This window comes from Pipistrellus kuhlii, unplaced genomic scaffold, assembly GCF_014108245.1.
Source record: "Pipistrellus kuhlii isolate mPipKuh1 unplaced genomic scaffold, mPipKuh1.p scaffold_m20_p_6, whole genome shotgun sequence".
NCBI classification, from domain to species: domain Eukaryota; kingdom Metazoa; phylum Chordata; class Mammalia; order Chiroptera; family Vespertilionidae; genus Pipistrellus; species Pipistrellus kuhlii.
In genome coordinates, this window is record NW_023425562.1 from 51,759,060 (window position 1) to 51,786,015 (window position 26,956).

A 26,956-nucleotide genomic window follows, 5' to 3' on the forward strand; every position below is an offset into this window, starting at 1 on the left:
TTACCCCGAAAATAAGACATCCTCCAAAAATAAAACCTAGCGCATGGAAAGATAAGACATCCCCTGAAAATAAGACCTAGCGCAACTTTGGGAGAAAAAATTAATATAAGACAGTTTAATATAAGACACTGTTAATATAAGACACTTTTATTTTCGGGAAAGCAGGGTAGTAGATTTTCCTATTAACTATATTTTTCTGCTGCATTTATTGTGTTCTACATTCTTCTAGGTTGAGCCAGAATATTTCTATCATACATTTTCTAAATATTTTTCAGTATTCCTAGTATATTGTCATAATTAATTGGAAGAAGTGGAAAAATTAAGTTCTCAATTATTTTGTAATGACCTAATTTTTCTTCCCAGGCATACTTTCATTTATTTATGATGAGGTTACATAGGCTTTTTGTTTTTAAGATATATGTTCACCTATCTTTTTTTGTTTGCTTTTCAAATATTTTTATTGATTTCAGAGAGAAAGGGGGAGAGTTAGAAACATCAATGACGAGAGAAAGGATATTGATTGGCCAACTCCTGCACGACCCTTAGTGGGATCAAGCTACAGTCCAGCCATGTTCCTGACTGGGAGTCACCAGTGACCTCCTAGTTCATGGGTTGATACTTAACCTGTTAACCGGGGGGTTCCCTTTTTAATTACGCAACCTGTAACAGGCGCGTACTTTTTCACTAGGACATGTCAGTACGCCTCGCCCGGAGGACGTAATTTCATATTATTTTTTATTTATACTTAAATGAAATATATATATTTTCGTTTATTTATATATAAAGCCCAAAGGAAAATACAAAATTACAATAAAATAGAAAAGAATACCAACAAAAAAATGGAAACATCGAATTAAAAAATTCTAACTTTTACAAATAATTATAATGATTACAAAAAATATATACCGTCCCTCTCAGGGTGCAACATATATTTCAAGGATGTATTCATACGTCCTACCCGTTCCCAATATTGTTTATGTTTGATGTATTTATAGGTCCCGCTTGCTTAACAGGTTAATAATTGAGTGACACCAGTCAGGCTGGCTTTATTTTAACTGTAATATAAACATGGTTGCATCTTTAACTTTCCCCAATAGAGTTTGACATCTGATAAGTCACTTTAATATGTAGCCTAATTCTATCAGAAAAAAAAATTATTTTTATGATGTATTTCATGTGCAACCATAATTTTTATTCAATGGAACATTTCTGATACTTCTTCAGGTGAATGTTTAATTATAATTTCTAATGCACTGCTTTATCCTTAGCTTTATTGTTATGTATTGGAATGAAATTTGGTCAAATGTTTTGATTACGGTGAGTTATAACAGCTACTGTTAATGTTGTATAAATCATATGTGGACAATGAAGCGGCTGTCTTGTCCAGTGCTCTCACTTCAAACTTAAAACCAAAAGTTTTAAATGCTGAGCTTAAATATCAGTGTTCAATATTTTTTTGCTTTTAATATAGTGAATATTTTAGTCTTATTTTTAGTGCTAGTCTATTATTTCTTATGCTAAAGCAGACAATCATTTTTAAAAGATTAATCTGGTTTGTAATATAATTTATAATTCTAGGATATTAAATCTTAGATGCTTAGGTAATTTTATGCATCTTATTTTTAAGACTTATTCCTTTTATAATGTTTGTGTTTTTTAGAAATATATAACTATGTATTCACGGGTAGACTCCTAAGAAATACAATAGGGTCATAACGTTTATTTGGCATTTTACTTATTTATTCATGTTAGAAGTTCAGGTGGTGGAGAGAAACATCCATTTGTTGTTCCACTTATTTATGCATTCCTTGGCTGCTGCTTTGCCCAGAACGGTGATCAAACCCACAACCTTGGCATATTGAGACAAAGCTACCATCCAAGGCCTTATTTTGAAATTTTAAAATCCTATTTCTTAGTGGGGTTTTTTTGGGGGGGCGGGGGCGTTCAGAGAGAGGAAGGGAGAAGGATAGAGGTAGAAACATTGATGAGAGAAATATCTTCAATCAGTTGCCCACTAATGGGAATTGAGCCCCCAACCCAGGCATGTGCCCCTGTTGGTAATCAAACCAGTGACCCTCTTGGTCCTAGGTTGATGCTAAATTTCTGATTGACCCTGGCTGGGCCAAAATACACAGGTATAAACTCAAAACAATTTTACAAAGTCAATGTTCTGTTTAATCCTTTGTCTTTCTGGATTGATTTGTTTTTGGAATAATTCTAAGTTTGATTACACATAAAGTTGAATTTCCCTTGTGAAAAATAAAACTACCAACTTTCTCAAGATTGGCCACTTCAAATGTTGATGCAGTTTTCTGGCAACTAAAATGAGTTCTGTTATACACTTTGATAGTCTTATTAAATAAGTTAAATTAGTTAAGTGGCTGGCTTGACATTATACCCTAGTTTCATACTTTGGGTTTATGGGTTTTTTCTTTTGTTTTATTTCAATGTATTTTCCATGAAACTAATTCCCCCTCCCCCCCTTTTTTTTAGCTTCAGCTTTAGCTGCAGCTGCCTCTGTTCAACCTCTTGCAACACAGTGTTTTCAATTATCTAACATGTTTAACCCTCAAACGTAAGTAATGTTCAAGTTCAAACACTTAGGATGTTTCCATATATTTCATAGTTCAAATAGTGCAATACTTTTTATCCTTGTAGCACAATTATTATGCACATTGTTGGTTATTTTCTTTGGATCTGTTTGTAAGACTGGAATTGAAAGCTATCCAGATTTTATATTGCTAAAGTTTGTGTCAGTGTTTATTTTGGTTATCAGCTTATAGCAATTATGGGCTTTGAGATTTTAAGTTTATTTCAGTCTAATAGAAAAGTTTTTTTTTTTTAATTTGCTTTTGATTAGTGTAGGCTTTTAATTAGAAATATTTTCTACTTCCTATCCAGTGATTAGAATGCCATTTATTGAATCCACATTTTCTTGTTTTTTGTATTTTTGGGGGGGAGGGGGGTTTCAGTAAATTTTTATTTTTTTAAATATATTTTTATTGATTTTTTTACAGAGAAGAAGGGAAAGGGAGAGAGAGTTAAGAAACATTATCAGCTGCCTCCTGCATACCCCTTACTGGGGATGTGCCCTCAACCAAGGTCCATGCCCTTGACCAGAATCAAACCCAGGACCCTTGAGTCCATAGGCCGATGCTCTATCCCCTGAACCAAACCAGTTAGGTCTTGTTCTATAAATTTTTATTTTAATTTATTTTTTATTATTTTTTTTAAGAAATTCATTTAAAAAATTGATTTATATAACATGGTTTATATACTTGTTTTCTAGGTCTATGATTTTATTTTTATTTTTTTATTATTTACTTACTTTAAAAAATTAATTATTCTGTAAATTTTTTAATCAGTCACTTTTTTAGGAAATAAGTTTCATACTTATAAATTTGAGTAATTTATAGCATGCTGTTATATTAATATTAGTTGAGTTTACCATAGAAAGAGCCTAAAAATTTATAACCTTCTTTAGAAATGTTTTATATCTTTTTTATTTCTTCCAGAGCCCTATATCTGATTTTTTAAATTAAAAGAATGCATATTTTAAAATGTTTATACAGTGTCTAATAAAGCTTAATACTTTCTTACAGAGAAGAAGAAGCTGGATGGGATACAGAGATTAAGGATGATGTGATTGAAGAATGTAATAAACATGGAGGAGTTATTCATATTTATGTCGACAAAAATTCAGCCCAGGTATTTATTTGCTCTTTTTATTTTAATACTAGAGGCTTGGTGCACAAAAATTCGTGCATGAGGGGGTGTCCCTCAGCCCAGCCTGCACCCTCTCCATTCTGGGACCCTTTGAGGGATGTACGACTGCCCTTTTAGGCCCAGTTTTATTGGACCAAGCTGGCCTAACTGCTCCCTTGCCATCCTGATTGCCCCTAATTGGCTTCCCTTGCACGCCTGGTCTCTCCCTGCTGGCCATCTTGTGTCCATATGGGGGCAGCAATCTTGTGTGATGGAGTGTTGGTCAATTTGCATATTACTCTTATTAGGTAGGATGTTTTTTATTGATTTCAGAGAGTAAGGGAGAGAGATATAGAAACCTCATTGATGAGAAAATCACAGATTCCACTGCCTCCTGCATGCCCCTACTGGGGATCGAGCTTACAACCCAGGCATGTGCCCTTTACCAGAATAAACCTGGGACTCTTCAGTCTGCAGGCTGATGCTGTATCCACTGAGCCAAACCAGCTAGGGGGCTATTTGCTCTATTTTTAAAATATATATATTTTATTGATTTTTTTTACAGAGAGTAAGGGAGAGAGATAGTGAGCTAGAAACATCGATGAGAGAGAAACATCGACCAGCTGCCTCTTGCACACCCCCTACAGGGGATGTGCCCGCAACCAACGTACATGCCCTTGACCGGAATTGAACCTGGGACCCCTCAGTCCGCAGACCAACGCTCTACCGCTGAGCCAAACCTGTTTCGGCTATTTGCTCTTTCTAATAAGCAAAAATGTTGCTCTCTTTGCCTTAAACTTTACAGATGCTTGGGTCATGTTATGCTTAAACAATTACATAGTTATAGAACACTGTAGGCTGCTTTAATAGACCTGTTCAAACGCACACTGTTTGGGGTAATACTTTTTTTGGTTTTATTTTAGGGCAATGTGTATGTGAAGTGCCCATCAATTGCTGCAGCCATTGCTGCTGTAAATGCATTGCATGGCAGATGGTTTGCTGGTGAGTTTAATCTTTCTTTTTTGATTATTATGGCTCTAATGAATCTAAGTGAAGATATTAAACTACCAATATCTGTTTTTTTCAACAGGTAAAATGATAACAGCAGCATATGTACCTCTTCCAACTTATCATAACCTCTTTCCTGATTCTATGACAGCAACACAACTACTGGTCCCAAGTAGACGATGAAGGAAGATATATAGTCTCTTATGTACATAGCTCTTTTTCTTTTGAGATTTCATCTTGAGTTATCTTTTATTTAGATAAAAATAAAGAGGCAAGGGTCTACTGTCATTTGTATACAATTCCTGTTACCGTGAAAAAATAAAAATGTTAACAGGAATGCAGTGTGCTCGTTCTCCCTATATAGCAAATCCCACTGTATACAAAACTGTTCTCTTGTTCTGCCTTTTAAATGTACATGTAGAAAATTACATTAAGGATCTATAGAAATAGCTCTAGGGGAACAAATGTGCTTAATGTATAAAGGCAGACAACAGGGATATAATGTTTTTAATGTTTCATTTCAGAAGCCTAACTTTTTACACAACAGTTACATTTCACATTTTCACTAATGTTGATATTGGCTAATGGTTTAGCAGACAGGTTTCTGAAATACACATTTGGTGTATAGAAATTCAAGACAGCTAAAGGGCTGTTTGATTAACATCTCATCTTGCACTCTGATCAATTGGCAAGAAAAGATTTCAAAATTACATTTCTGAATAGTATCTTTTCAATTAATGTATCTGTAAAAGTTTCTCTGTAAATATGTGTTTTAGTGTGTCTAAGATTCCAAACAAAATGCTCCCTGCATTTCCTCAAGATGTTTAGTGAGTCTGGTAAGCAAAAGGCTGAGCAAGAAATGGGAAATGCAGAAATAGGTTTTGTCTGGTTGCATATAATCTTTGCTCTTTAAGCTCTGTGAGCTCTGAAATATATTTTTGGGTTACTTCAGTGTGTTTGACAAGACAGCTTGATATTTCTATCAAACAAATGACTTTCATATTGCAACAATCTTTGTAAGAACCACTCAAATAAAATTCTCTTAAAAAGGCCACAAGAAATCTTGATTTTTGAAATGTTTTAAAGTCATAGAAACATGCAAATAGAATATTAGTTTCTTTGACTTTTCATAATTATTAGGTATTTGCCTCTGGAACAATTATTAGCAGTCTGGAAAAATTCTTGCCCTTGAGTTGTCTCTGTACATTCCTGTATATTATCTATATTATCTCTTTGCATTGTACTTAGGGTAATTATTAAAACTGATTTACACAAAAAGGAAACAAAACAAATTCAGGCTTTAAACTTGGGTATTGTTAAGTTTCTTGTGTTGTCTGGACATCCTTGTAAAAATATGCTTTACTATTTAAAGTAAATACTGAACAAAAAGTTTAAAGTGATTTCTCAAACTGAATCAAGGCATTAACTTCATTATGGAATTTTGAGCTTTAACTTGGGTAGTGAGCCATCACCATTTATACTCTGAACTCTTGTTTCAAGTTATGTATAGGTTGCACTTTGGATAGGTATTGATCCCAATGGAATGACTATCATCTAATACTGATTTTCTTACCTCACTTCTGTTTCTGCTGCATTGATAGCGTTGAGGCACAGGTTTTACACTATTTACTTTGTATGGAGCCATCACAATTTTCTACCAACCCTTTTGGATGAGTTAGTCCAAAATTGCTTAAATTATTCAACCATAACTTTTAAAATTAAAGTTAACTTGATTTTGTAAACACTGGGCAACCGTTTTTCTTGGGTCTAATTTATGTTTCCTACCCCTCCCCCCCTCCCCCTTAAAAAAAAAAGTCATTTTTAAATTCTTGAATCAAGTCTTGTTCTGTCAGGTTTGTTCATTCCAACAAAGATGTCCATGGTTTAATAAAGGCAGCGAAATTTAGCTCTACCACAGGATGAAGTTTGGGTTGTAAATGATATTCAAAGCAAATGTCTTAAATAGTGTGATACATAGAAAGGAATGCCAATTGCTGTTTTGAGTGAAATCCTCTGGGTAGACGTCTCACCTACTCTGGAAAATCTGTAACTACTATTTGTATTCTGGAAGTAACCCTGATTTTGGCCGAATCTGAGTATTATGACCACAAAATATTTTAGGTCTAGTTTCTTGTAAATATTCCCACTTACTTAGAACCTACTTATCAAGGCAATTACAGCTGAACCGCGGTCCAACATAATTCGTTCTGAAAGACTTAGAAAATCAAAGCATTTCCCCCCATTAGAAATAAACAATTTGTTCCAGACTCAAATGATCAGTTTTAAACAAACTTTTTCATTTAAAAAAATATATATTATTGATTTTTTTATAGAGAGGAGAGAGGGATAGAGAGCTATTATAGAAACGTCGAGAGAGAAACATCGACCAGCTGCCTCTTGCACACCCCCACTGGACAAGCCCACAACCAATGTACATGCCCTTGATTGGAATCGAACCTGGGACCTTTCAGTTTGCAAACTGACACTACCACTGAGCCAAACCGGTTTCAGCCAGTTTTACACTTTTAACAAAATCTTTTTATTGGTTTTTAGAGTAGGATGAGAGAGAAGGGAAACATCAATTGACTGCCTTACATTGGACTGGTAATCAAACACAACCTGAGTATATGCCCTGACAAATAGAACCTGCATAATCCATCTGAGCTACACTGGCCAGGGCATAATTTTTCTTATATATAGTACATTCCTATACTGTACTGTTTAGACACTTTTAAAAGACATGAAATTTAAGTTTACCAAAAGAAAAATGTACAGTAAAAATGAAAATTTAATGAGAAGGAAAATACAGCACAATTCCCTGAGATGTTAACAGTAGTAAACAGACATACTCCTGTATTTTTTCCTTTTTCACCTCAGCTAATGACTGAATCATACAGATGGGTATCAGCATGAAAGGGTTGTATCGAGAAGCAAACTGTTCAAATGAGATGGGAGATGTTTGAGAACTGAGGTCTGACCAATATAATTTTGTGGGGGGATGAGGAATAGTCTATACAATTCACATCCTCATTGATGACAGGTAAGATAATCATCTGGGATTGACTTTAGTTGAAAAGCTATAAAAGTGCCTGATAGTTTGATTTTGTGTCACCATGGATAACTGGTTCTTTTTCTCATCAAGCCAACAGGTATATCTGGACAACTTTTGAATGAATGAAGTATTGAAAATAAAACACCCTTGCCTGGATGGTGTTGCTAAACGTACTAAAAAAGAAAACACTTTTGAATTGTGACCTTGAGGAAATGAATTTTTTAAAAAATATATTTTATTCATTTTTTACAGAGAGGAAGGGAGAGAGCTAGAAATGTCGATGAGAAACATCACCAGCTGCCTCTTGCACATCCCCCACCGGGGATGTGCTCACAACCAACGTACATGCCCCTGACCGGAATCGAACCTGGGACCTTTCAGTCCGCAGACTGATGCTCTACCACTGAGCCAAACCGGTTTTGGCAAGGAAATGAAATTTTTACCTTTAAAACACTAATGATGGGAGACATGCAATGCTTCCAACAATAAAGATTTATAAAAAATTAAAACTGATAAATCAACAAAAGGTTGAGTAATAAAGGTTTACTAGAATTTATGAAAGTTTCCAGCCATGGAAAAATTTTCTGGTTTGTAAACACTCAGGTCTAGTGAAAAAGAAACTTCAGCCCACCTCTGAAAATCTCTAAACAAGCTGTATAATAATCTGCAGAAGAAAAAAAATGCCTCCAAACACAGACTACTTAAAGTGTTTTTATTATAGTACATGGGCTGGGGCTGATGGGATAGGGTAGATGTGAGGAACCACTGCCCTGATCAGCATCGGATGCCCATTCCGATAGCCATGAATGTGCCAAAGGTGCCGCCACTCTGCATCATGGTTTTCCCGATGCCGCCCATCAGCTCCCGACCCCGCATTCCAATCCTGAGAGGAGGAAACCAAGATGGGGCCAATTGGGAACACAAATATTATATATGGAGAAATATGAACTGTGCTTCTAAGGATGAATCATACACTCCAGAAGTCCAATAGGACATTAGCCCCTCCCACCCAGGATCAGTAATGACTAGTTGAAAAGGATCTATCAGAGACTGCCTTTAGTTTCTGAGAGGCTGCAAATACAGTGTCAAGTACATGGAAACCATTTTTTTTTCTGCTTGGTTTTACCTTTCGAGCATGTACATATGATCCAATAACAACGGCTGTGTTTTAGATGGTTTCCTAGTGTTAAAAGTGATTGTGGAGTCATTTTACAGACTGTGTCAAGTATAAAAGAGTTGTGATAACAGCATCTAGTACAGTGATTGACACGAAGTGCAAAATAAGTAGTAATTTCAGTCTGAAAAATTGAGTCATATGTGAAAGTGACACTGTGTAGAATCTGCTGCATTTCTACATCCTGTTGCCTGTAGTAAAACTGCTCAAGTTTCATGATGTGCAGTCGGGAATAACGGCAACGACAGTAATAACCATTTCCTGAGGACTTAATACATGCTCTGTGCTAAGTGTTCTCTGCCTTGATCCTTACAACTCTAGGAGGTAGATGTTACTAACTTGGTTCTACACCTGAGGAAACCCAGGCTCAACTTGCCTAAGGCTACAGAAGTAGCGAGCGCTGGGGCGGAGGGATTCCGACCCGTCCTAACTGAAGGTGGTTAGGCAACTGGTCTCGATCCGAGGTCATCGAGACTGGAACGCGCTAGGCTCCATTCGGCAGCAGGCCAAGCGGAGAGGGCGGGGAGGTCCGCGAGTCCCACCCCAGGTCACCACCGCGCCCTCACCTGAGACAGGAAAAGGTGCCGAACAGTGCCCCGGCCGCCATGCCCACGGCGCAGCCCATCACAAAGCCCATCTTCACCCGGTCGAAGCAGCTTGGCTGGGACTGTCCATAGGGACCCACGGTCACCGGCATCTGCGAGGTTCGAGGGTCAGGGAAATGCAGGCCTGACCGCCAGCCCTAGAGTCGGGCGGAGTCAGAGGAAAAGGGGTGGGGAGCGGACCTAAGGGTTCGAGGAAGCTCGGGAAGGAAAGTCAGCGTGTAACCCGAATCCATCACCCTCTGAGCGTTCCGACCCTCGAGCCCCCTCCTCACCTCGCTCGCGGCCTCGGTCTTGCAGTTCCACGTCTCACGGAACGCAAGGCGGAGCGCGCTGGTGGCCCGAGGAATCGCTTCCGGGGCGCAGAGCAGTACTTCCGGGAGTCCGTAGCTAAGTGCTGCAGCCGCTCGGGACGAGGGGCTGTGCCTCCGGGACCATGTTGCTGCGGACAGCTTGGAGGCGGGTGGCTGCGGCCCTGCCGGCGGCTCCGGGGCCGCGGCCCGAGGCGCCCACCCGGGGTCTGCGCCTGCGCGGTACGCTCTGGGTCCCGCTCGCTGCCACCCTCCCGGGAGGCGCGCCTTCTTTCTCCTCCGCGCGGCGACGCAGCTCAATATTCCGTAGCCTCCCGCTTCCGCCCCTACCCGGACCCTCTGACCCTTTCCCTCGGCTTCATCCCTCCAGTTTTCTCTAGCTGGCCTTCTTAGCGACTTCGCCGCGACCCACTCAGATCTTATCCCACTGGCCTTCCCAGCCTGAGAGGCTCGGCCTTAATTCTTCTAACCAACTTTAGAGATGCTAGCCGTCCTTCAAAGGCCATCTTCCCTACTATGTCTCCACATCCCTTCTAAATGACTTTGCCATTTCAGAGCCTTCCCAACTCCCAACGATGCAACTTTAATATTGTCCCTAACATCCCTCTCCAAGAGCCCTGCCTCTGTCCATTATCTCCGTTTACAGTTTGCTCAAATCCTGATGTTTTGTGTTTTTTTTCGTTTTTCATTAAGATTCAACCCAGTATTCCTTAAACTTTACCTTCTGATGTCTTGGATACGCTGTGTCCATAGTCACTTGGCCACTCTGTTCCATATTTTTGGCAGTTGCAGACCATGCTCCCCAGTCAGCTGTTCCCTCCGATACAGCCATTGCTCCAGAGATGGAGTCAGTGCTGCGACCTCTGTACATGGATGTGCAAGCTACAACTCCTCTGGTAAGAATGGAGAGGCAGCTTTTCCCATGCTGTTTATAGGGATTATATTGTGGAAGTGACAATGTACAGAAGTGGTTGGATTCTTGTAGAACTAAGAGCCACTGAAGAGTGTGTGCAGGAAGAAGCAGTGAGCTAGGAGTTAGGAGGCTTAACTTGTCCACTTGAAATGATTCAACTACTTACAAGCTATTGATGTTGGTCAAATCACTTCAGTGCGGCACTATAGTAGTAATTAAAATCATGGGCTCTGGAAGTAGCAGCATGGCTATTTAGTAAGTATGAGTGTGGGCAAGTAGTAAATGGATTAAATTAAAAAGACATAACACAGCCCTTAACAGCGTGGCACATGGTGAGCACTTGAATATTAGTACAAGATTTCACCAATATGTGGACTCTGTCATAACCTGGCCCCTTGAAGATCACATCTCCTGGCAGGAATGTAAACATCTGCAGAAATGGCTGTTAGGAAATGACAGTGTTTATAGATTACCCAGGGAGATGGGAGATGGCCTGATTTAAGATGGATTGGGAGTGGGAGTGTATTAAGTTGATATTTGGTTAGTACCTGAGGGACTGGAGGAATGTTTGAGGCCTAATCTGGGCATTGTCTGAAGGGTCGGGAGTTTGCTGAGGTAGGTCTGAGGAGATGAAGTGGGGCCTAAGCTAACTATGGGGCTCACAAAGACTGATCTGTTCCTTTGTGCTCAGGACCCTCGGGTACTTGATGCCATGCTCCCTTACCTAGTCAACTACTATGGGAACCCACACTCCCGGACACATGCTTACGGCTGGGAGAGTGAGGCAGCCATGGAACGTGCTCGCCAGGTTAGCACAGAGGAATCGGGGGTGCTGATGGCATGGATTTAGTGGCCTGTGGGCGGCATTTCCTTGGTAGGTATGGATGGAGGTACAAATGGTTTGGGACTCTTTAAGAGATTCAGAGAGCAGGCCTTGGAGTCCTCTAAAGGCATTTGATTAGTTCCCACATTCCCTAACGAAATGACCTTTGGCAAGTTATTTAATTTCTCTAAGCCTAAGTTTCCTCACATTGCAAATGAGATTGTAACCCTACTCCCTAGGGTTATTCGGGGAATTAAATGAGACAATGCTAGTGATGTGTTTATTAATCTAATGCATATATATATATATATATATATATATATATATATATGAGTCCAATAGTGCTTTTTCTTTTAATACAAATTTAAAAAATTGATATTAGAGGAAAGGAAAGAAAGAGAAGACGATTGATTTCATCCCACATATGCCCCCACTGGGGATCAAACCCATCTTTTTATATACAGGACAATGCTCCTATCAACTGAGCCACACTTGCCAGGGCTGAAATAGTGTTTGTTTGTTTGTTTGTTTGTTTGTTTAATGTCTTTATTGATTTTAGAGAGAGGAAGGAAGAGGGAAAGAAAGATAGAAACATCATTGACAGAAAAACATGGATTGGCTGCTTCTTGCATGTCCTTTACTGGGGATCGAGCCCACAACCAGGGCATGTGCCCTGACCTGGAATCAAACTGTGACCTCCTGGTTTATAGGTTGACCCCTGAGCTACACCAGCCAGGCACTAGTACTTTCTTTTTTTTGGTTAATCCTCACTTGAGTATATTTTTCCATTGATTTTTAGGGAGAGTGGAAGAAAGAAGGAAAGACAGAGCGAAACATCAGTGTGAGAGAAACACATCGATTGGTTGCCTCCTGCATGTGCCCCAACCAGGGACCCGGGTCTGGGAGGAACCTGCAATCAAAGTACATGACCTTGACCGGAATCGAACCCGGGGTCCTTTGGTCTGTAGGCCAGTGCTCTGTCCACCAAGCCAACCCGGCCAGGGTGAACTAGTACTTTCTTAAAAACAGCATTATTGTCCTGGCAGGTGTGGCTGTTTGTTGAGCATCATCTCATGCACCAAAAGATCACCAGTTCAATTTCTGGTCAGGGTACCTACTCAGGTTTTGGGTTTGATCCCCAGTCTGTCTCTGTCTCTCTCTCTCTCTCTCTCTCTCTCTCTCTCTCTCTTTAAAATCAATAAAATCAGCCCTGGCTGATTTGGCTCAGTGGATGGAGTGTCGACCTTCAAACTGAAGGGTCTCAGGTTTGATTCTAGTCAAGGGCACATGCCCGGATTGCAGGCTTGATCCCCATTGGGGAGCATGCAGGAGGCAGCCAATCAATGATTATTTCTCATTATTGATGTTTCTATCTCCCTTCCTCTCTGAAATCAAAATAAAAAAATATTTTTAGATAAGAAATAAAATCATATTAAAAATATATTATTATTATTATTATTTTGTTTTGGGCTGGAAAAGAGTCTGGGATCTGGGGTGTAAGTGAATTTATCCTTGTCTGACCCTAGTAGGTACAGAGCTTGTTCCTGGGCAGTTGATAGGACATAGTGGAGGTCTAAAGCTCTGTCCTAGCTGTGTCCTGGGGTCAAGTACTTTCCTGAGGAACTGATGGAACTCATCTCTGTTTCTTGACTTGCAGCAAGTAGCATCTCTCATTGGGGCTGATCCTCGTGAAATCATTTTCACTAGCGGCGCTACTGAGTCCAATAACATAGCAATTAAGGTAAGAGGGCATATTGGGGCTTTCTTGACTTGGGATATGGTATCTTTCTATCATCTGGGCTCATACATATATTTCCCAGCCACCCACTCCCGCCCTATTGTGAAGAAAAGACACATATACTCTTTCTAATTTATTGTTTCCTTCAATTCTTTGCCATCTAAAAATCTTTGCTCCTATTGAACTGAGCTCCATAAGGTAGTTGGATAGGAAAGGAGGTAGCTCTTGGATCACTTGATTTTTTGGATAGCAGCTACTTCACAGAGTGGATAATGGTGACTTAACACTTCCCCTGTCCTTCTGATCTAGTCACAGTGAAGTCCAGAATGCACTTATAATTGGGCATGTTTCTCAGTTTCATTCTTGTATGTATGATTTCACAGCTGCCTTCCTCTCAGCCTTTCTTTTCTTTCTGATCAGATCTATTTGCAACAAGTACCTCCCATTTTTTTAGATGTCCTCATTTTTTAAAGTCCTGATTACTCTGGTACCCTCTGCAGGCATTCATTTGTTCACCCATTCTAGGATCAGCAATTCTATCCTTGGGACATACAGATATTTGGTACTTATAAAAATAAAATTCCACACTCAGTAGTCATGTTGGTGTTTCATGGAACATACTCACCTCTGACTGAGCCTGGTTACTAGGATCACTTGTGTAAATACCCTGGTTCTGGTAACTTGTGGGCTGCTATAAATTCAACTCTGGCTTTACCCCCTCTCACCATTGTCTCTCAACTGTGCGTCCAATATTTTATTTTATTTTTATTTTATTTTATGACCTGTCCTGAGTGTAAGAGGCCAGAGACAGGCTCCAGAATCATATTGCCTGATTCTGTTAGCAGGAAAGCATCCTTTCTTGGACTATAGAGATCACAGACCCAGATCCCTCTAAAGATGGGGATGGTTTCAAAACTTTGAAAATGTTTGCCTTGAAAGGTCCCACAGATCCCAAACCCAGAGGTCAAGGATCACTAAGAATGGTTGTGACATTGTTCCCTTTAGTTTCCTGGATGGGTAGAGGAAATACCTATGTGCTATTAGAACCTTCTACATTGTGGTTAAGTGAGATAGGAGATGGGGCAACTTTTAAATGTTTTCCTTTTATGTCTCTTATCCTGGAGAACATACAGTTATTATATTGTTTTAAATTTTGCCTAATTAGTTTTGTTTTTTTTCAATATATTTTATTGATATTTTATAGAAAGGAGGAAGGGAGAGAGATAGAGAGCTAGAAACGTCAATGAGAGAGAAACATTGACCAGCTGCCTCTTGCACACCCCCTGTTGGGGATGTGCCTGCAACCAATGTACATGCCCTTGACCGGAATCAAACCTGGAATCTTTCAGTCCACAGACCGACGCTCTACCACTGAGCCAAACCGGTTTTGGCAAATTTTGCCTAATTAGTTTATATTATTTTATAGTAGTGCTCTATGATAAGCTCTGGAGGAATGGAGTTGTACATTTTATTTCTTTAATTTTTAGAAAGTAATTCATATATTTGTACTATGATTTTTAATTCTATAGAAAAGTTTAAAATATAATATGGCTTCCTCCCATATTCTGCTCCGAATTCTGTTACTAAACTAATTCTGTTTATTGTTGTTTCAAAAAAAATACACATATATATGAATATGCTTTTAATATTTTCACAGATTGTAGCATGTAATATTTATTCTTCTGTAGCCATTAATAACATATCTTATGTTCTTCCATTTCAAACTCTTAGTTTTTTTCTTCAAACTCCGTTATTTTTACTATAAGTACATTCTTGTTTATGGAGTTGTATTAGTATTCATTTTACTATTTATTCTCTTGGATGTGTTTAACCTTTCCATTTTTCTTGAGGATTGTAAATATAACTAAAGCATATTTTGTCTCTATAGCTTCTCTATTTTTTGAAATATTTCCCTAAGGTAAACACCCAAAAGAGGAATCACAGTTAAAGAATGTGAATACAGCCAAAACCGGTTTGGCTCAGTGGTAGAGCGTCGGTCTGCGGACTGAAAGGTCCCAGGTTTGATTCCGGTCAAGGGCATGTACATTGGTTGCGGGCACATACCCAAAAGGGGATGTGCAAGAGGCAGCTGGTCGATGTTTCTCTCTCATCGACGTTTCTAGCTCTCTATCTCTCTCCCTTCCTCTCTGTAAAAAATCAACAAAATATATTTAAAAAAAGAATGTGAATATAGCTTTTAAGACATCTTTCTACACAATTATCTGAAGATTTAGTGCTTAAATATGCCATTAGCAAGGAATAAGTATATGAGTTTCATTTCTATACTGCCAGCTTTGGGTATCAGTATCTCTATATTTGCATGCTTTGCTATTTAAATAGAAATAAAAGAGAGGCTTTTGCTTGTGGTGTAAGGTTAGGCATGTTCTGTATTTTCCACCTGTGAATATATTTGGTCTTTGTTCTCTGTTCCTGTATAGAGCTTCAAAAACCCTGGGAGTTTTCTGAATGACAGGATTGTCATTTCTTATTCAAAGCAAGCTTCTTTGTACCATTCTGAGTTTATGGTTCTGGAGTAATTCATGTGGGCCCTTAGTTTCAAGGGACAGGCTGCCTACTCCAGAAAGATCAAGCATGTGATTAAAGGGTGGGAACTTCCAGCTATCCTGTCCTCTGGGGAGGAGAATGGGTCTGGAGATTGGATTCAGTTCAATGGCTAAACATTTAATCAGTCATGCCTATGTAATGAAGCCCCCATAAAATCTCTGGACAATGAGGCTTGCATCAGCTTCCAGGTTAGTGGACTCATGGGTGTGTGGAGAAGGTGGTGGCATGCCTAGATTCCAGGGGGAAAGAGCATGGAAGCTCTGGGCCCCTCCCCACATAGTCCTTATCCTATGCATCTCTTCCATTTGGCTGTTCCTGAGATGTATTCTTTATCATAAAAGCCGAGTCATAAGTACACCACTTTTAATGAGTTCCGTGAGTTATTCTGGTGAATTATTTAACTTTAGAGGGCTGTGGAAGCCCTAAATTTGTAACCAGCTGAAGTATGGGGGGGGGGGGGGGGGGGTTGTAACATCCAGGACTTGCAGTTGGTGTTGGAAATGGAAGCAGTCTTCTGGGCCTGGGCCCCTTAACCTGGGCTAACTCTGGGTAGTTAGTATCAGAATTAAATTGTTTTGTGGGACAACCAGTGGGTGTTAGAGAATTGACCTTGAAGTATACCACCCTTGCCCACTTTTCCTCTACAAATGGAATGGAAGTCATTGCTGTCTCTCTGAGTATATTCTCCTTTTTTCCACCATCGCCAATTTACAGGGGGTGGCTAGGTTTTACAGGTCACGGAAAAAGCACTTGATCACCTCCCAGACAGAACACAAATGTGTCTTGGACTCTTGCCGTTCACTGGAAGCTGAGGGCTTTAAGGTCACCTACCTCCCAGTGAAGAAGAGTGGGATCATTGACCTGAAGGTAGGAGTGGCTCTTGGCATGAGGGGGAAAGTTGGAGGAGCATCGCTTCTGCCTGTGTATCTATATCTATCTTCAGTCTTAGCTTAAGCTTGAAGGACTAGATCTAATGATGAGGGTGGGGCTTAGAGAAGTAGGCCTAGCAGAGAAACCAAGAGCATGTTCCCTTTGAGTGTGTACCATCGTCCTTTTCTCTAGAGGATGTATTTCTCAGCTTTGTTGCTGCTTCCTGATTTGTGTGGGATGTGTGCGTAGGATGCCAGGGGCTGATATCATGGTGAAGCTCTGGCCTCTTCCTCCCCTACTCTAAAGAGGAGCTATAGTTTTTTGGAAAAATATTTTCCTTTTGGTCCTATGTCCTTATGTGTCCATTTTGGGTAGTGAGTCCAAGCATCTTGTCCACCAGAGTTTGGATACTAGCATCCCTAGACAAATCCTAAGATATAGTATGTAGACAGACCCCTGTCATGTACATTTGGAATTGATGAGGGAACATAAGATTACATGAAGGTTGGAGAAGCGAGGCAGAGAAATCTCCATGATTGGTTTACAGGATAGTTAACAAGATTATGTGCTCCTATGAGGTGTGGAAAAGAGGATTATTCTGGCTTTTTTATTTATTTTTTATTTTTATTGATTTTGTACAGAGAGGAAGAGAGAGAGATAGAGAGTTAGAAACATCGATGAGAGAGAGTCATCGATCAGCTGCCTCTTGCACACCCCCTACTGGGGATATGTCCACAACCAAGGTACATGCCCTTGACTGGAATCGAACCCGGGACCCTTCAGTCCCCAAGCCGACGCTCTATCCATTGAGCCAAACGGTCTCGACTATTCTGGCATTTCAAAGGTGTGTTAACCTAGATGCCCAAGGTAAACTTTTCACTAAAGAAGTTAGAGGTCAAGGGCATATGTACCCACCATACCTGCCCCGTTAAGAATTTTTTTTAGGAATTTAAAAATAAAATCTTCACCTGAGGATATTTTTCCCATTGCTTTTCAGTGAGAGACACAACTGGTTGCCTCCCACATGTGTCCCCAACCAGGGCCAGAGAGCGAACCTGTAACCCGGGTATGTGCCCTTGATCCATAACAGAAGCTGAGACCCTTAGGTGCTCAGGCTGATTCTCTAACCATTGATCCCACTGGTGGCTGTACCACTTTACATTTCCATGAGTAATATATGAATGATACCGTTTCTTTGCATTCTCCCCAGCAATTTTGTATTATCAGTATTCTGATAGGTGTGTAGCAAAAGGTCCCCTTTTCAAGACTAAGCTTGCCCACATTCTAAGTTAGGGAGTACCTGGTGGTGTTGTATAGCCTCCTTATTCCTGATATTCTTAGGAACTAGAGGATGCTATCCAGCCCGATACCAGCCTGGTCTCAATCATGTCTGTGAACAATGAGATTGGAGTGAAGCAGCCCATTTCGGAAATAGGTGAGTATGGTGGTGAACCCTGATGCTTGTCCACCAAGCATCTGAGTAGCGGGAGGGGGCTGGGAGCTGTAACACTTTATAGAACACAGTATGGAAACCTGGGGAAAGACACATTGTAAATGATGTAGCCAGTATTTGAATCCAGGTCTAGTACCTTTTATGTGCTTTTCATTTTACTGCAGTTGGTATAGTAAAAAAAAAAAAAAAAAAAATCCCCCAAAACCTCTGCTCTTCATTTTTTCTTCCTCTGGCTGTTTTCACTTTTGAACATCTCTTTATTATGCTAATTTAGAGCCAGACTTAACTTCCTGGTCACATTAGCAAATTCATCTGTTAATCTTTACCTCTTTTAAATAAAAAGGGTTATGAAAGTTGGTCTCTTTTACATAAAAAGGGTTATGAAAGACCAGTGTTGAAGAGAAAGAGAAACGACTTGTAAGGTTAGAGGCTAATGCCAAATGCAGTTTTGCCTTAGAACTCACGGAACATTGTAGGATCACTGCAGCGTGACTTTCCAACATGGTGCTCTGATCTTTCCCTCTGTTGTTTCCTCAGGGCAGATTTGCAGTTCCAGAAAGGTCTATTTCCATACAGATGCAGCCCAGGCTGTTGGAAAAATCCCACTTGATGTCAACGACATGAAAATTGATCTCATGAGCATCAGTGGCCACAAAATCTATGGTCCCAAAGGTACCAGCCCTTCCTAGAGTTCCTCTGCTCTGTACCTCCCAGTAAACCTTTTGATTGGTGATTCTTGTGTTGTAGGCAACATAGCACCAAGTGTCTATAGCTGGTGGGGTCAGACCAGACCTGGGTTCAGCAACTTCAGTATTTGAGTTTTGGCTAGGAAAGAATTTAGAGCCAAGACCCAAACTATAAGAGAACATATATGTAGTTAAGCACAGAGGTAGAAAAAGTAATTCCTGGGAGAAATGGGCTTAGGAAACAAGTCATAGAGGTAAAGGAAGAACCCTTGAAGGTAGGGAGTGAGGAAGATAATGGTAACATGCCTTGGGGGAGGGTAGAGAGGGGTAGAGAAAGGGAAAGGCATGGTCATGCTCTGGGGAGGGAGAGCACTGGGTGGAGATTTAATTTTATTTATTTATTTATTTATTTATTTATTATTATTATTTAAAACACATTTGAGAGAGAACATTGATTTGTTGTTCCACTTATTTATTGGTTGATTCTTTAAAAAAAATTTTTTTTAAATAAATATATATGTTTTATTGATTTCAGAGAGGAAGGAATAGGAAGAGAGAGATAGAAACATCAGTGATGAGAGGGAATCTTTATTGGCTGCCTCCCGCATGTTGGACCGAGCCTGCAACCCAGGCATTTGCCCTTGACTAGAATTGAACCTGGAGTCCGCAGGCCAACACTCTATCCACAGAGCCAAATTGGCTTGGGCTGGTTGATTCTTTTTTAAAAATATTTTTTAATTGATTTCAGAGGTAAGATCATGATTTCAGAGAGAAAGGGAGAGGTAGAGAGAGACAGAAACATCAACGATGAAAGAGAATCATTGGAGCCTGCAACTCGGGCATATGCCCCTGGCCAGAATCTAACCAAGGACCCTTCAATCCACAGGCCAACACTCTAGCTCATCCACTTAGCCAAACCAGCTAAGGCTGGATGGAGATTTTAAGGGAGGTCCCACAGGAAGATCTTATTAGAATACTCAGCCCGGCTGGCATGCTCAGTGGTTGAGCATTGACCTATGAACCAGGAGGTCATGGTTAAATCCCCAGTCAGGGCATATGCCTGTGTTGCAGGCTCAATCCCAATGTGGGATGTACAGGAGACAGCCGATCAATAATTATCTCTATCATTGATGTTTCTAGGTCTTTCTCCCTCTCCCTTCATCTCTAAATTAATAAAATCAACAAAAATATATTATAAAAAAAATATTCAGCAGCTTTCCAGATGTGTCCTTTCAGAGTCTAAGTCTCAACTGCAGTGGGTCTTTAGTCAATGCAGCTGGTCCTGAGGTCAGCCAGGGGGTCACTAGTCTGGTTTTGCTGCTTTTCTGGGCCCGGAGCTGAAATAAAACTGATGTTATCTCTAAGAAGGAAAAGGTAAGGGGGTCTAAACTGCATGACCAGCAAAATGCTAGGGGAAGAACAGTCACCTGGGGGCGAGGTCCAACCCTACAATTGTCCTTCGTTGGGCACTCAGGACTTTCTTCCTGGTGACCTTTTGTACTTGGCCCATTAGGTCGATGCTCAACAACTTAGTCACACAGGCTGGGTATATCTTTTTAAAAATAATTAAAGTACTCTCCTTAACCAGTTTGGCTCAGTGGATAGAGCGTCCGCCTGTGGACTGAAGGGTCCTGGATTCGATTCTGATCAAGGGCATGTACCTTGGTTGCAAGCGTGATCCCCAGTAGGGGGCGTGCAGGAGGCAACTGATTGATGTTTCTCATCGATGTTTCTAAGTCTCTATCCCTCTCCCTTCTTTGTAAAAAATCAATAAAGTACATTAAAAAAATTAAAGTATAGATTGTTAAAATTTTAAGTGTTTTCTAATAGTGTATCTTGGAGATTTTACAGCGGCAGTATAAAAGGAGCTTTCTCATTCTTTTATACACCTGCTTTGTATTTCATGTGTCATAATTTATTTGCCCATACTCCTGATGAAAGACATCTAAGATGTTTCCTTTTTTTTGCTATTGTGAGTAATGCTGCATTCGGTGATGCCATTTTACACATGCTTACGGAGCTACTTTGAACTTAAAAATGAGTTTTGACTCCTTCTGGTAGTTACCCTCCTGATGTTAAATAATTTTGATATAACCCCAGCTGGTTTGGCTCGGTGGATAGAGCATTGGCCTGCAGACTGAAGGGTCCCAGGTTCGATACTGGTCAGGGGCCCATGCCCGGGTTGCAGACTCGATCCCCAGTAGGAGGGGTGCAGTAGGTAGCCGAACAATGATTCTCTCTCATCATTGATGCTTCTCTCTCTCTCCCTCTTCCTTCCTCTTTGAAATAAAAAAAAATATATATATATTTAAAAAATAATTTTGATTTGATATGTATTATGCTTTTACTGCTGTTTATTTTTGTCCTCAACCTTTTATATTTTGAAAAATGTCAAGCTTACAGAAAAGTTGAAAGACTATTTTGACCCCTTTGGAAAGTTATATTTTGTTTCACCTGCATTTTTCTTTTTCTCTTTTATGTAACAAACTTTTGTTTCCCAGGGGTTGGTGCCATCTACATTCGCCGCCGGCCCCGTGTGCGTGTGGAGGCCCTGCAGAGTGGAGGGGGGCAGGAGCGGGGTATGCGGTCTGGGACAGTGCCCACACCCTTGGTGGTGGGCCTGGGGGCAGCGTGTGAAGTGGCCCAGCAAGAGATGGAGGTATGGAGAGAGCAGTTTCCTCTCACAAGCTTTTCCCCTGTGTTGAGTCTCCTGTTAGAAGCTTCTTAGCATGATGAGTCAGATCTCTGGCAGAAGAGGACGTTTAAGAAAACTGTCTTTGTCTCAGTGCTGCTGGCATCTTGTTTTGGAGGGAGGTGTTATGGGCTCTAAAATTCAGGTCCTTTCAGTAGTTATCAGCTCATTTATTTCTGGGTATTGGAACCCATGTGTCCAATTATTTAGCACCTTTGCATACTAGGTGCTGTGCTCCATGCTGGGGATACGGTGGTCTCCAAGAGTAGCATAGGATGACAGATAGGTCTAATGCACAGTCACTTCTGGACACAGGAGGAGGGCTCCTTGTCCTGTGCTGTTGATGGTCACTATGCCTAGTTCTCTCTTGCCTGTTCCTTAGTACGACCACAAGCGAATTTCAAAGTTAGCAGAGAGACTGATACAAAAGATTATGAAGAGCCTTCCAGATGTTGTGATGAATGGGGACCCTGTTCACCATTACCCAGGTATGGACATGCCTTTTCTATGCCCATTCTGGAAGAGCCTGAGACTAAGACTCCTCTCATAGTGGTTCTTTTTTCCAGGTTGTATCAACCTCTCCTTTGCCTATGTGGAAGGGGAGAGTCTACTGATGGCACTCAAGGATGTGGCCTTATCTTCGGGGAGGTAAGTTGGACCAGATAAAAAGGACTATGGCAGGACCAATTAGCCAGGCTTTTAAGTGTTATAACAGATTATTGAGCTTTCCAGTATAGAAATAACAGAGATAAGAGCTCTTGGTTAAGAATAAAGGTCATTTTGTAAGCATCTGTATACTTATTTATTTTTATGTTTTGTTAACCCTCATCCAAGCATATTTTTTCATTGATTTTTAGGGAGAGTGGGAGAGAGAAGAACAGACAGAGAGAAATGTCAATGTAAGAGAAACACACCGATTGGTTGCCCCCTTCACTTGCCCCAACCAGGGCCCTGGAAGAGAGGAGCCTGCAACCAAGGTACATGTACTTGACCAAAATCGAACCCAGGAACCTTAGGTCCACAGAATGATGCTCTATCCACTGAGCCAACCTGGCTAGGGCGTAAGCATCTATTTTTTTAGCTAGCTGGGCACAGGCTGAAATTGCAATTCTAGGAGGGCTTCTTGGGGTAGAATTTTGTACGTGTTATAGTCCTGGGAGATGCAAGTATCTGTTCTAGTATTATATTAGCAGTTCTGTAGTAGGCCTCAGAACTGAAGTATACTTTGAAGGCCACCATGGGGTTAGCTGCCATCTATGCTGATACAATATGGTGTATTCAGTCACAGGAGAGTGAACACTGTTCTGCTGCCTCTTGTTGTCAGACCAGCTCTTGTTGTGGTGTCATTCTGTGGCAATATCCTTGTTCAAGTTTAACCTCCATATGGCCCAGAGGAGCTTGATTTATATCCCAGAAAGTTACAGTAGCATCCGGCCCTTTGGCTCTGACAGATGGGAATGTCTTTTTTGTCTCCATGTTATGACTCTAGGGGCCTGGGAGATGGGAGAAGTCTGGGGGTTTGGGGCTAAAATCAGATGCTGGTGAACCGAGCAAGGCTCTGCCTCTTTCTCCTCAGTGCGTGCACTTCTGCATCCCTAGAGCCCTCTTATGTCCTTCGAGCAATTGGCACTGATGAGGATTTGGCTCACTCTTCTATCAGGTCAGTCAGCTGAGCTGTAACATTTATGAAAGGCGTCTTTTTGTGTGTTTCACCTCCTGTTATCGTCTCCTCAACCTAGTTTTCCTTATCCCTCCTTAAGTCTTCATGAACGTTTCTAGACCAGTGATTTTCAGACTTCACTGACTAACACGTGGGAAGTTTGTGTCAGATGAAGATTTCTGAATCCTAAACTCTGAGAAAATGATTCACTAGGCCTGGAGGAATAGGAAACTCTGCAGATTCTGATGTGGCTGGTCCACAAACCACAAAACTGAGCCCTAGAGGGGAAGGACCGTGTCTCTCCATGTTGTGTGTGGAGTAAATCCTCAGAGTATTTGCTAGTGAATTTATCTCAGTGCTAGAGCTGTGATGCAGAGCTCTTCTCCTATGCCCTTTTCAGGTTTGGCATTGGCCGTTTCACCACAGAGGAGGAAGTGGACTACACGGTAGAGAAGTGCATTTACCATGTGAAGCGTCTTCGTGAAATGAGGTATGCACCGTTGTAGCAGAGACCCCGTGGAAGGAATTGCAGTGCTCATGCTGGGTTCACATAGCCGGAAACCAGAGTTTGCAAATAATTGGATTTTAGGATTTAGAGGTTCCACAAAGCAAAAAAGTGAATATCTTTGGCTACTTATTTTCAGAATATGGAAAAATGTTTTTAAAAACTAAAGCAGCACATAAATTCAGGTGTTTTTTGGAGTCTTCATAGTTGTCATTGCAGCAATATCAATACACAATTTGTGATTTGTAGTTTAAGTATAGGAAAACTCCCTTTAATAAAGGATTCTTAACTGCTTCTCCTCTAAGCCCTCCCTCATCCAATATCTCTTCTCTTTGGCAGCCCTCTCTGGGAGATGGTGCAGGATGGCATTGACCTTAAGAGCATCAAGTGGTCCCAGCACTAGAAGAGTGGGCCTCGGACATTGTGCTTCCCGTTTGCTCCTCGTCATCACTGCGTGGCCCCGCATTACACCCAGTGGGCGTTTATGTTCAAATCAGAATTGGGATAGCCCGGTTGACTTCAGCATCAGCTCACTTCCAAGACAGAAACACAGGCTCTTTCCTGGGTTTCAGCTTTTTTTTGGTGGGAAACACTCCCCATTTATCTCCAGGAGTCCTCTGTTCTTATCGTCAGTGGATGTCTTACCTTGAAACGGAAGGAACATTTGTTATGATCTTGCTCTATATCCTTGGTGGAGAGAACCAGAAGAGAAGAAGGCTCTTTGTTCAGGGACCCTGTTGCTATACATGGACATTTGAGTTGTTGCTTACTGCTACTAGCAAGACTGATTCCTTTAGGAACAACATAATCAACTATAATTTAAACTTTTTTGTGGCCTCAAAGGCCACATCTTCATATTGACTGTAGATGGAACAGACTGTTCTTATCTCCTTTTCTTTTGACCTAGTGGAGTGAGAAATATCTATATAATAATACCCATTATTTTGATAATTTGTTTCTTTTTAAAAAATTGTTAATTTGCAGATTAGAGAAATAAAATTGTCTTCCTCTATTTGCTCTGTGACTTTATGAGAGGCCCAGGGAGAATTCCAAGCTGTGATTCGGAATTGGGGAGACTACTACTCCACTTGATTTCCATAGATGACTCAGTGTGCTTGCATATGTCTTCTTTCAACAATTATTTGAGTGCTTGTCAGGAGCTTGATATTATTCTGGGTATTGGGGATACATTGGTTAACAGACCAAAAGGACCTTCCCCTCATTCTTGTTGAGAGTCAGAAAATAATGAGTAAATAAATAAGCCTATGGAAGAAATAGAGTAGTAAAGGAGATAATGGGGAGAACCTACTATGTTGGACATACTTTGAAATCTTTTTTGAGGAGATAAGAACAGTCTGTTCCATCTACAGTCAATATGAAGATGTGGCCTTTGAGCAGAAATGTGATTTCCAGTCATTGGAAAGAGCTAGGGATGAGTGAGGGATGAGAAGGAGCAACAAAAGCAAAGGGGACATGTTATACTGGACTCTAAGCCACTTCCTACTCCAGTAGTACATTTATCCAATAAACAGTCATTGATCGGTGAAAAAAAAGCAAAAGGGCCTGAGCTATGAAAAAGCATGGTGTGTTTGAGAAACCAATAGAAGGCCAATGCAGCTAGAGTAGAGTTTTTTCCATTTGTGGGTCTGAAGACATAGGTGGATAGTTAACAGAACACAATCGAATGAGAGAAAAATAAATGAGACTACATCACACATATTTTTAAATTATTTATTTGCATGTATATACTAAGTTGCAAATGTATTTCTTATGCTGGCGATGATCAAAAAAGTTTGAAAGCCACTAGTCTAAAGTATGGTGAATGTAGATGGACAGGAGGAGATGAAATACATTTTTTAAATAAATTTTTTTCCAGTAATTTTAGATTTACAAAAGGTTGTAAAGATAGTACAGTTGTATATTAATCACCCAACTTCCTCTAATTTAACTTGGTACTTTTGTCAAAACTAAAACTAACATCAGTACATTAATATGAACTAAACTTCAGATTTTATTCAGATCCCAACTGTTTTCCTGTTTCAGGATCCAATCCTGGACACAACATTGCATTTAGTAAGTTTTTTCTTCTTTCTTTTCTTTTGACTCGGTGCAGGAAAGTTTCCACAAAATGAGTCCAGGTGATTTTGAGATTATATTTGTTAAAGCTGAGGACAGTGAAACCATAAAGAGTTTAGGAGAAAGGAAGCATCAGGAGAGAGACTAGTGAGGCTGCTTTGGTTCTCTAGAAACCTATAGGAAAGAAATGAGCCTAGGCAGTTACTTTGGTTCACTGGAAAGTCAGAGAAAAGGGGCCTTGGAGACAGAGACAGGTTCGGGGGGTTATCTTGGGATGAACTGCAGCTGCCCACTGCTCCCCGGGCTGCAGGTCTCCTGGTAACCCAGTTTAGGAGGTGCATACCTGAGAGGGAAGAAAGGCATGCTCCCTGGAGAGATGCCTAGTAGGTTTTGTTTGTAATGCACTATATTATACCTACAAAGAGTATATTGAATAAAGTATAGATTTCATTTAAGTGTGGGCTGGTCCTGGCCAGGTAGCTTAGTTGGTTAGAGCATCACCTTAATACACCGAGGTTATGGGTTCCATCCGACAGTCAGCACACATATAAGAATCAACCAATGAATGCATAAATAAGTGGAACAACAAATTGATGTTTCTCTCAAATCAATTTTTAAAATGTGATCCTTTTCTTTTCTTCCTTTGAAATTGTAAGAGAAAGTTTATTTAGAAAGTTACAGAGGCAGTGGAAGTGAGCCAGAGGGGCTGAATTGGCTCAGGAAAAAAAATACAGAGGCAGAAGGGCCCTTGGAGCTTAGGTGAGAGAAAGGCAAAGGTGACCTGCCTGGAGGGAAGAGGAGGGAGAAGGGAAAGGCCAGTAGGTGCTCCAGAGAGGGAGAGTGAGCCAGGCCTGGTTTTGTAATTTGCTAGTTTTGGCACACTGGGCCAGCACCAGGCAAGTCTGCCACATTAATCTAACTAAAAGCATGTTGAAGTGGAAATTTAGTCCCTGTTTTTATTAGTTAACTCCTCACTTTGGAAAATTAGTTCAATTATGGTGATATTCATGAACATATGTTCATGAAGATACCAGCGGCCCGGTGCATGAAATTCATGCACAGGTGGGGTCCAGAGGCCTGGCTGGGGATCAGAGATGATCAGGTTCCCCACCTCTGCCTCCTC

The 26,956-nt window shown here is 40.6% G+C and overlaps 4 protein-coding genes across 21 annotated transcripts in view; 3 read left to right on the top strand and 1 right to left on the bottom strand.

Annotated features, from left to right (window-relative positions):
- The window catches only part of RBM39 (RNA binding motif protein 39), a 60,754-nt gene that overhangs the window by 25,326 nt on the left and 8,472 nt on the right, over window positions 1-26,956 (top strand). For 14 of the 18 annotated variants that reach the window (XM_036418009.2, XM_036418003.2, XM_036418006.2 and 11 more), the window contains 4 exons: window positions 2,494-2,575; window positions 3,603-3,708; window positions 4,629-4,707; window positions 4,796-5,765. In XM_036418009.2, the coding sequence (XP_036273902.1) occupies window positions 2,494-2,575; window positions 3,603-3,708; window positions 4,629-4,707; window positions 4,796-4,896 (368 nt within the window). In that variant the 3' untranslated portion in view covers window positions 4,897-5,765. Of the gene's footprint in view, window positions 1-1,268; window positions 1,318-2,493; window positions 2,576-3,602; window positions 3,736-4,628; window positions 4,708-4,795; window positions 5,766-26,956 lie in introns of those variants that run through there. The other 4 variants (XR_006740347.1, XM_036418010.2, XM_045574705.1 and 1 more) reach the window with 4 other exon arrangements.
- Window positions 8,461-9,951, bottom strand: ROMO1 (reactive oxygen species modulator 1). Its single transcript, XM_036418026.2, has 3 exons — window positions 9,817-9,951; window positions 9,506-9,636; window positions 8,461-8,648 (listed from the first exon to the last, which is right to left on the bottom strand). The coding sequence occupies exons 2-3, from the start codon at window positions 9,634-9,636 to the stop codon at window positions 8,540-8,542; spliced, it is 240 nt and encodes a 79-aa protein (XP_036273919.1). The 5' UTR covers window positions 9,817-9,951; the 3' UTR covers window positions 8,461-8,539.
- Window positions 9,942-25,310, top strand: NFS1 (NFS1 cysteine desulfurase). Its single transcript, XM_036418019.2, has 13 exons — window positions 9,942-10,074; window positions 10,639-10,748; window positions 11,457-11,573; window positions 13,246-13,329; window positions 16,606-16,758; window positions 18,103-18,196; window positions 18,752-18,886; window positions 21,402-21,559; window positions 21,975-22,080; window positions 22,159-22,240; window positions 23,169-23,252; window positions 23,653-23,742; window positions 24,097-25,310. The coding sequence occupies exons 1-13, from the start codon at window positions 9,978-9,980 to the stop codon at window positions 24,158-24,160; spliced, it is 1,374 nt and encodes a 457-aa protein (XP_036273912.1). The 5' UTR covers window positions 9,942-9,977; the 3' UTR covers window positions 24,161-25,310.
- Window positions 22,547-26,956, top strand: part of LOC118707556 (RNA-binding protein 12) — a 43,332-nt gene continuing 38,922 nt past the window's right edge. Inside the window, exon 1 of the mRNA XM_036417999.2 lies at window positions 22,547-22,569. The gene's annotated coding sequence lies outside the window, so the exon portion shown is untranslated. The remainder of the gene's footprint in view (window positions 22,570-26,956) is intronic.

Coding starts and splice junctions, on each gene's coding strand:
- NFS1 (XM_036418019.2), top strand. CDS start 9,978: ATGTTGCTGCGGACAGCTTGGAGGCGGGTGGCTGCGGCCCTGCCGGCG. Junction 11,574..13,245: donor CCATGGAACGTGCTCGCCAG/GTTAGCACAGAG, acceptor CTTGACTTGCAG/CAAGTAGCATCTCTCATTGG. Junction 22,241..23,168: donor GTGGCCTTATCTTCGGGGAG/GTAAGTTGGACC, acceptor CTTTCTCCTCAG/TGCGTGCACTTCTGCATCCC.
- ROMO1 (XM_036418026.2), bottom strand. CDS start 9,636: ATGCCGGTGACCGTGGGTCCCTATGGACAGTCCCAGCCAAGCTGCTTC. Junction 8,649..9,505: donor GGCACCTTTTCCTGTCTCAG/GTGAGGGCGCGG, acceptor TCCTCCTCTCAG/GATTGGAATGCGGGGTCGGG.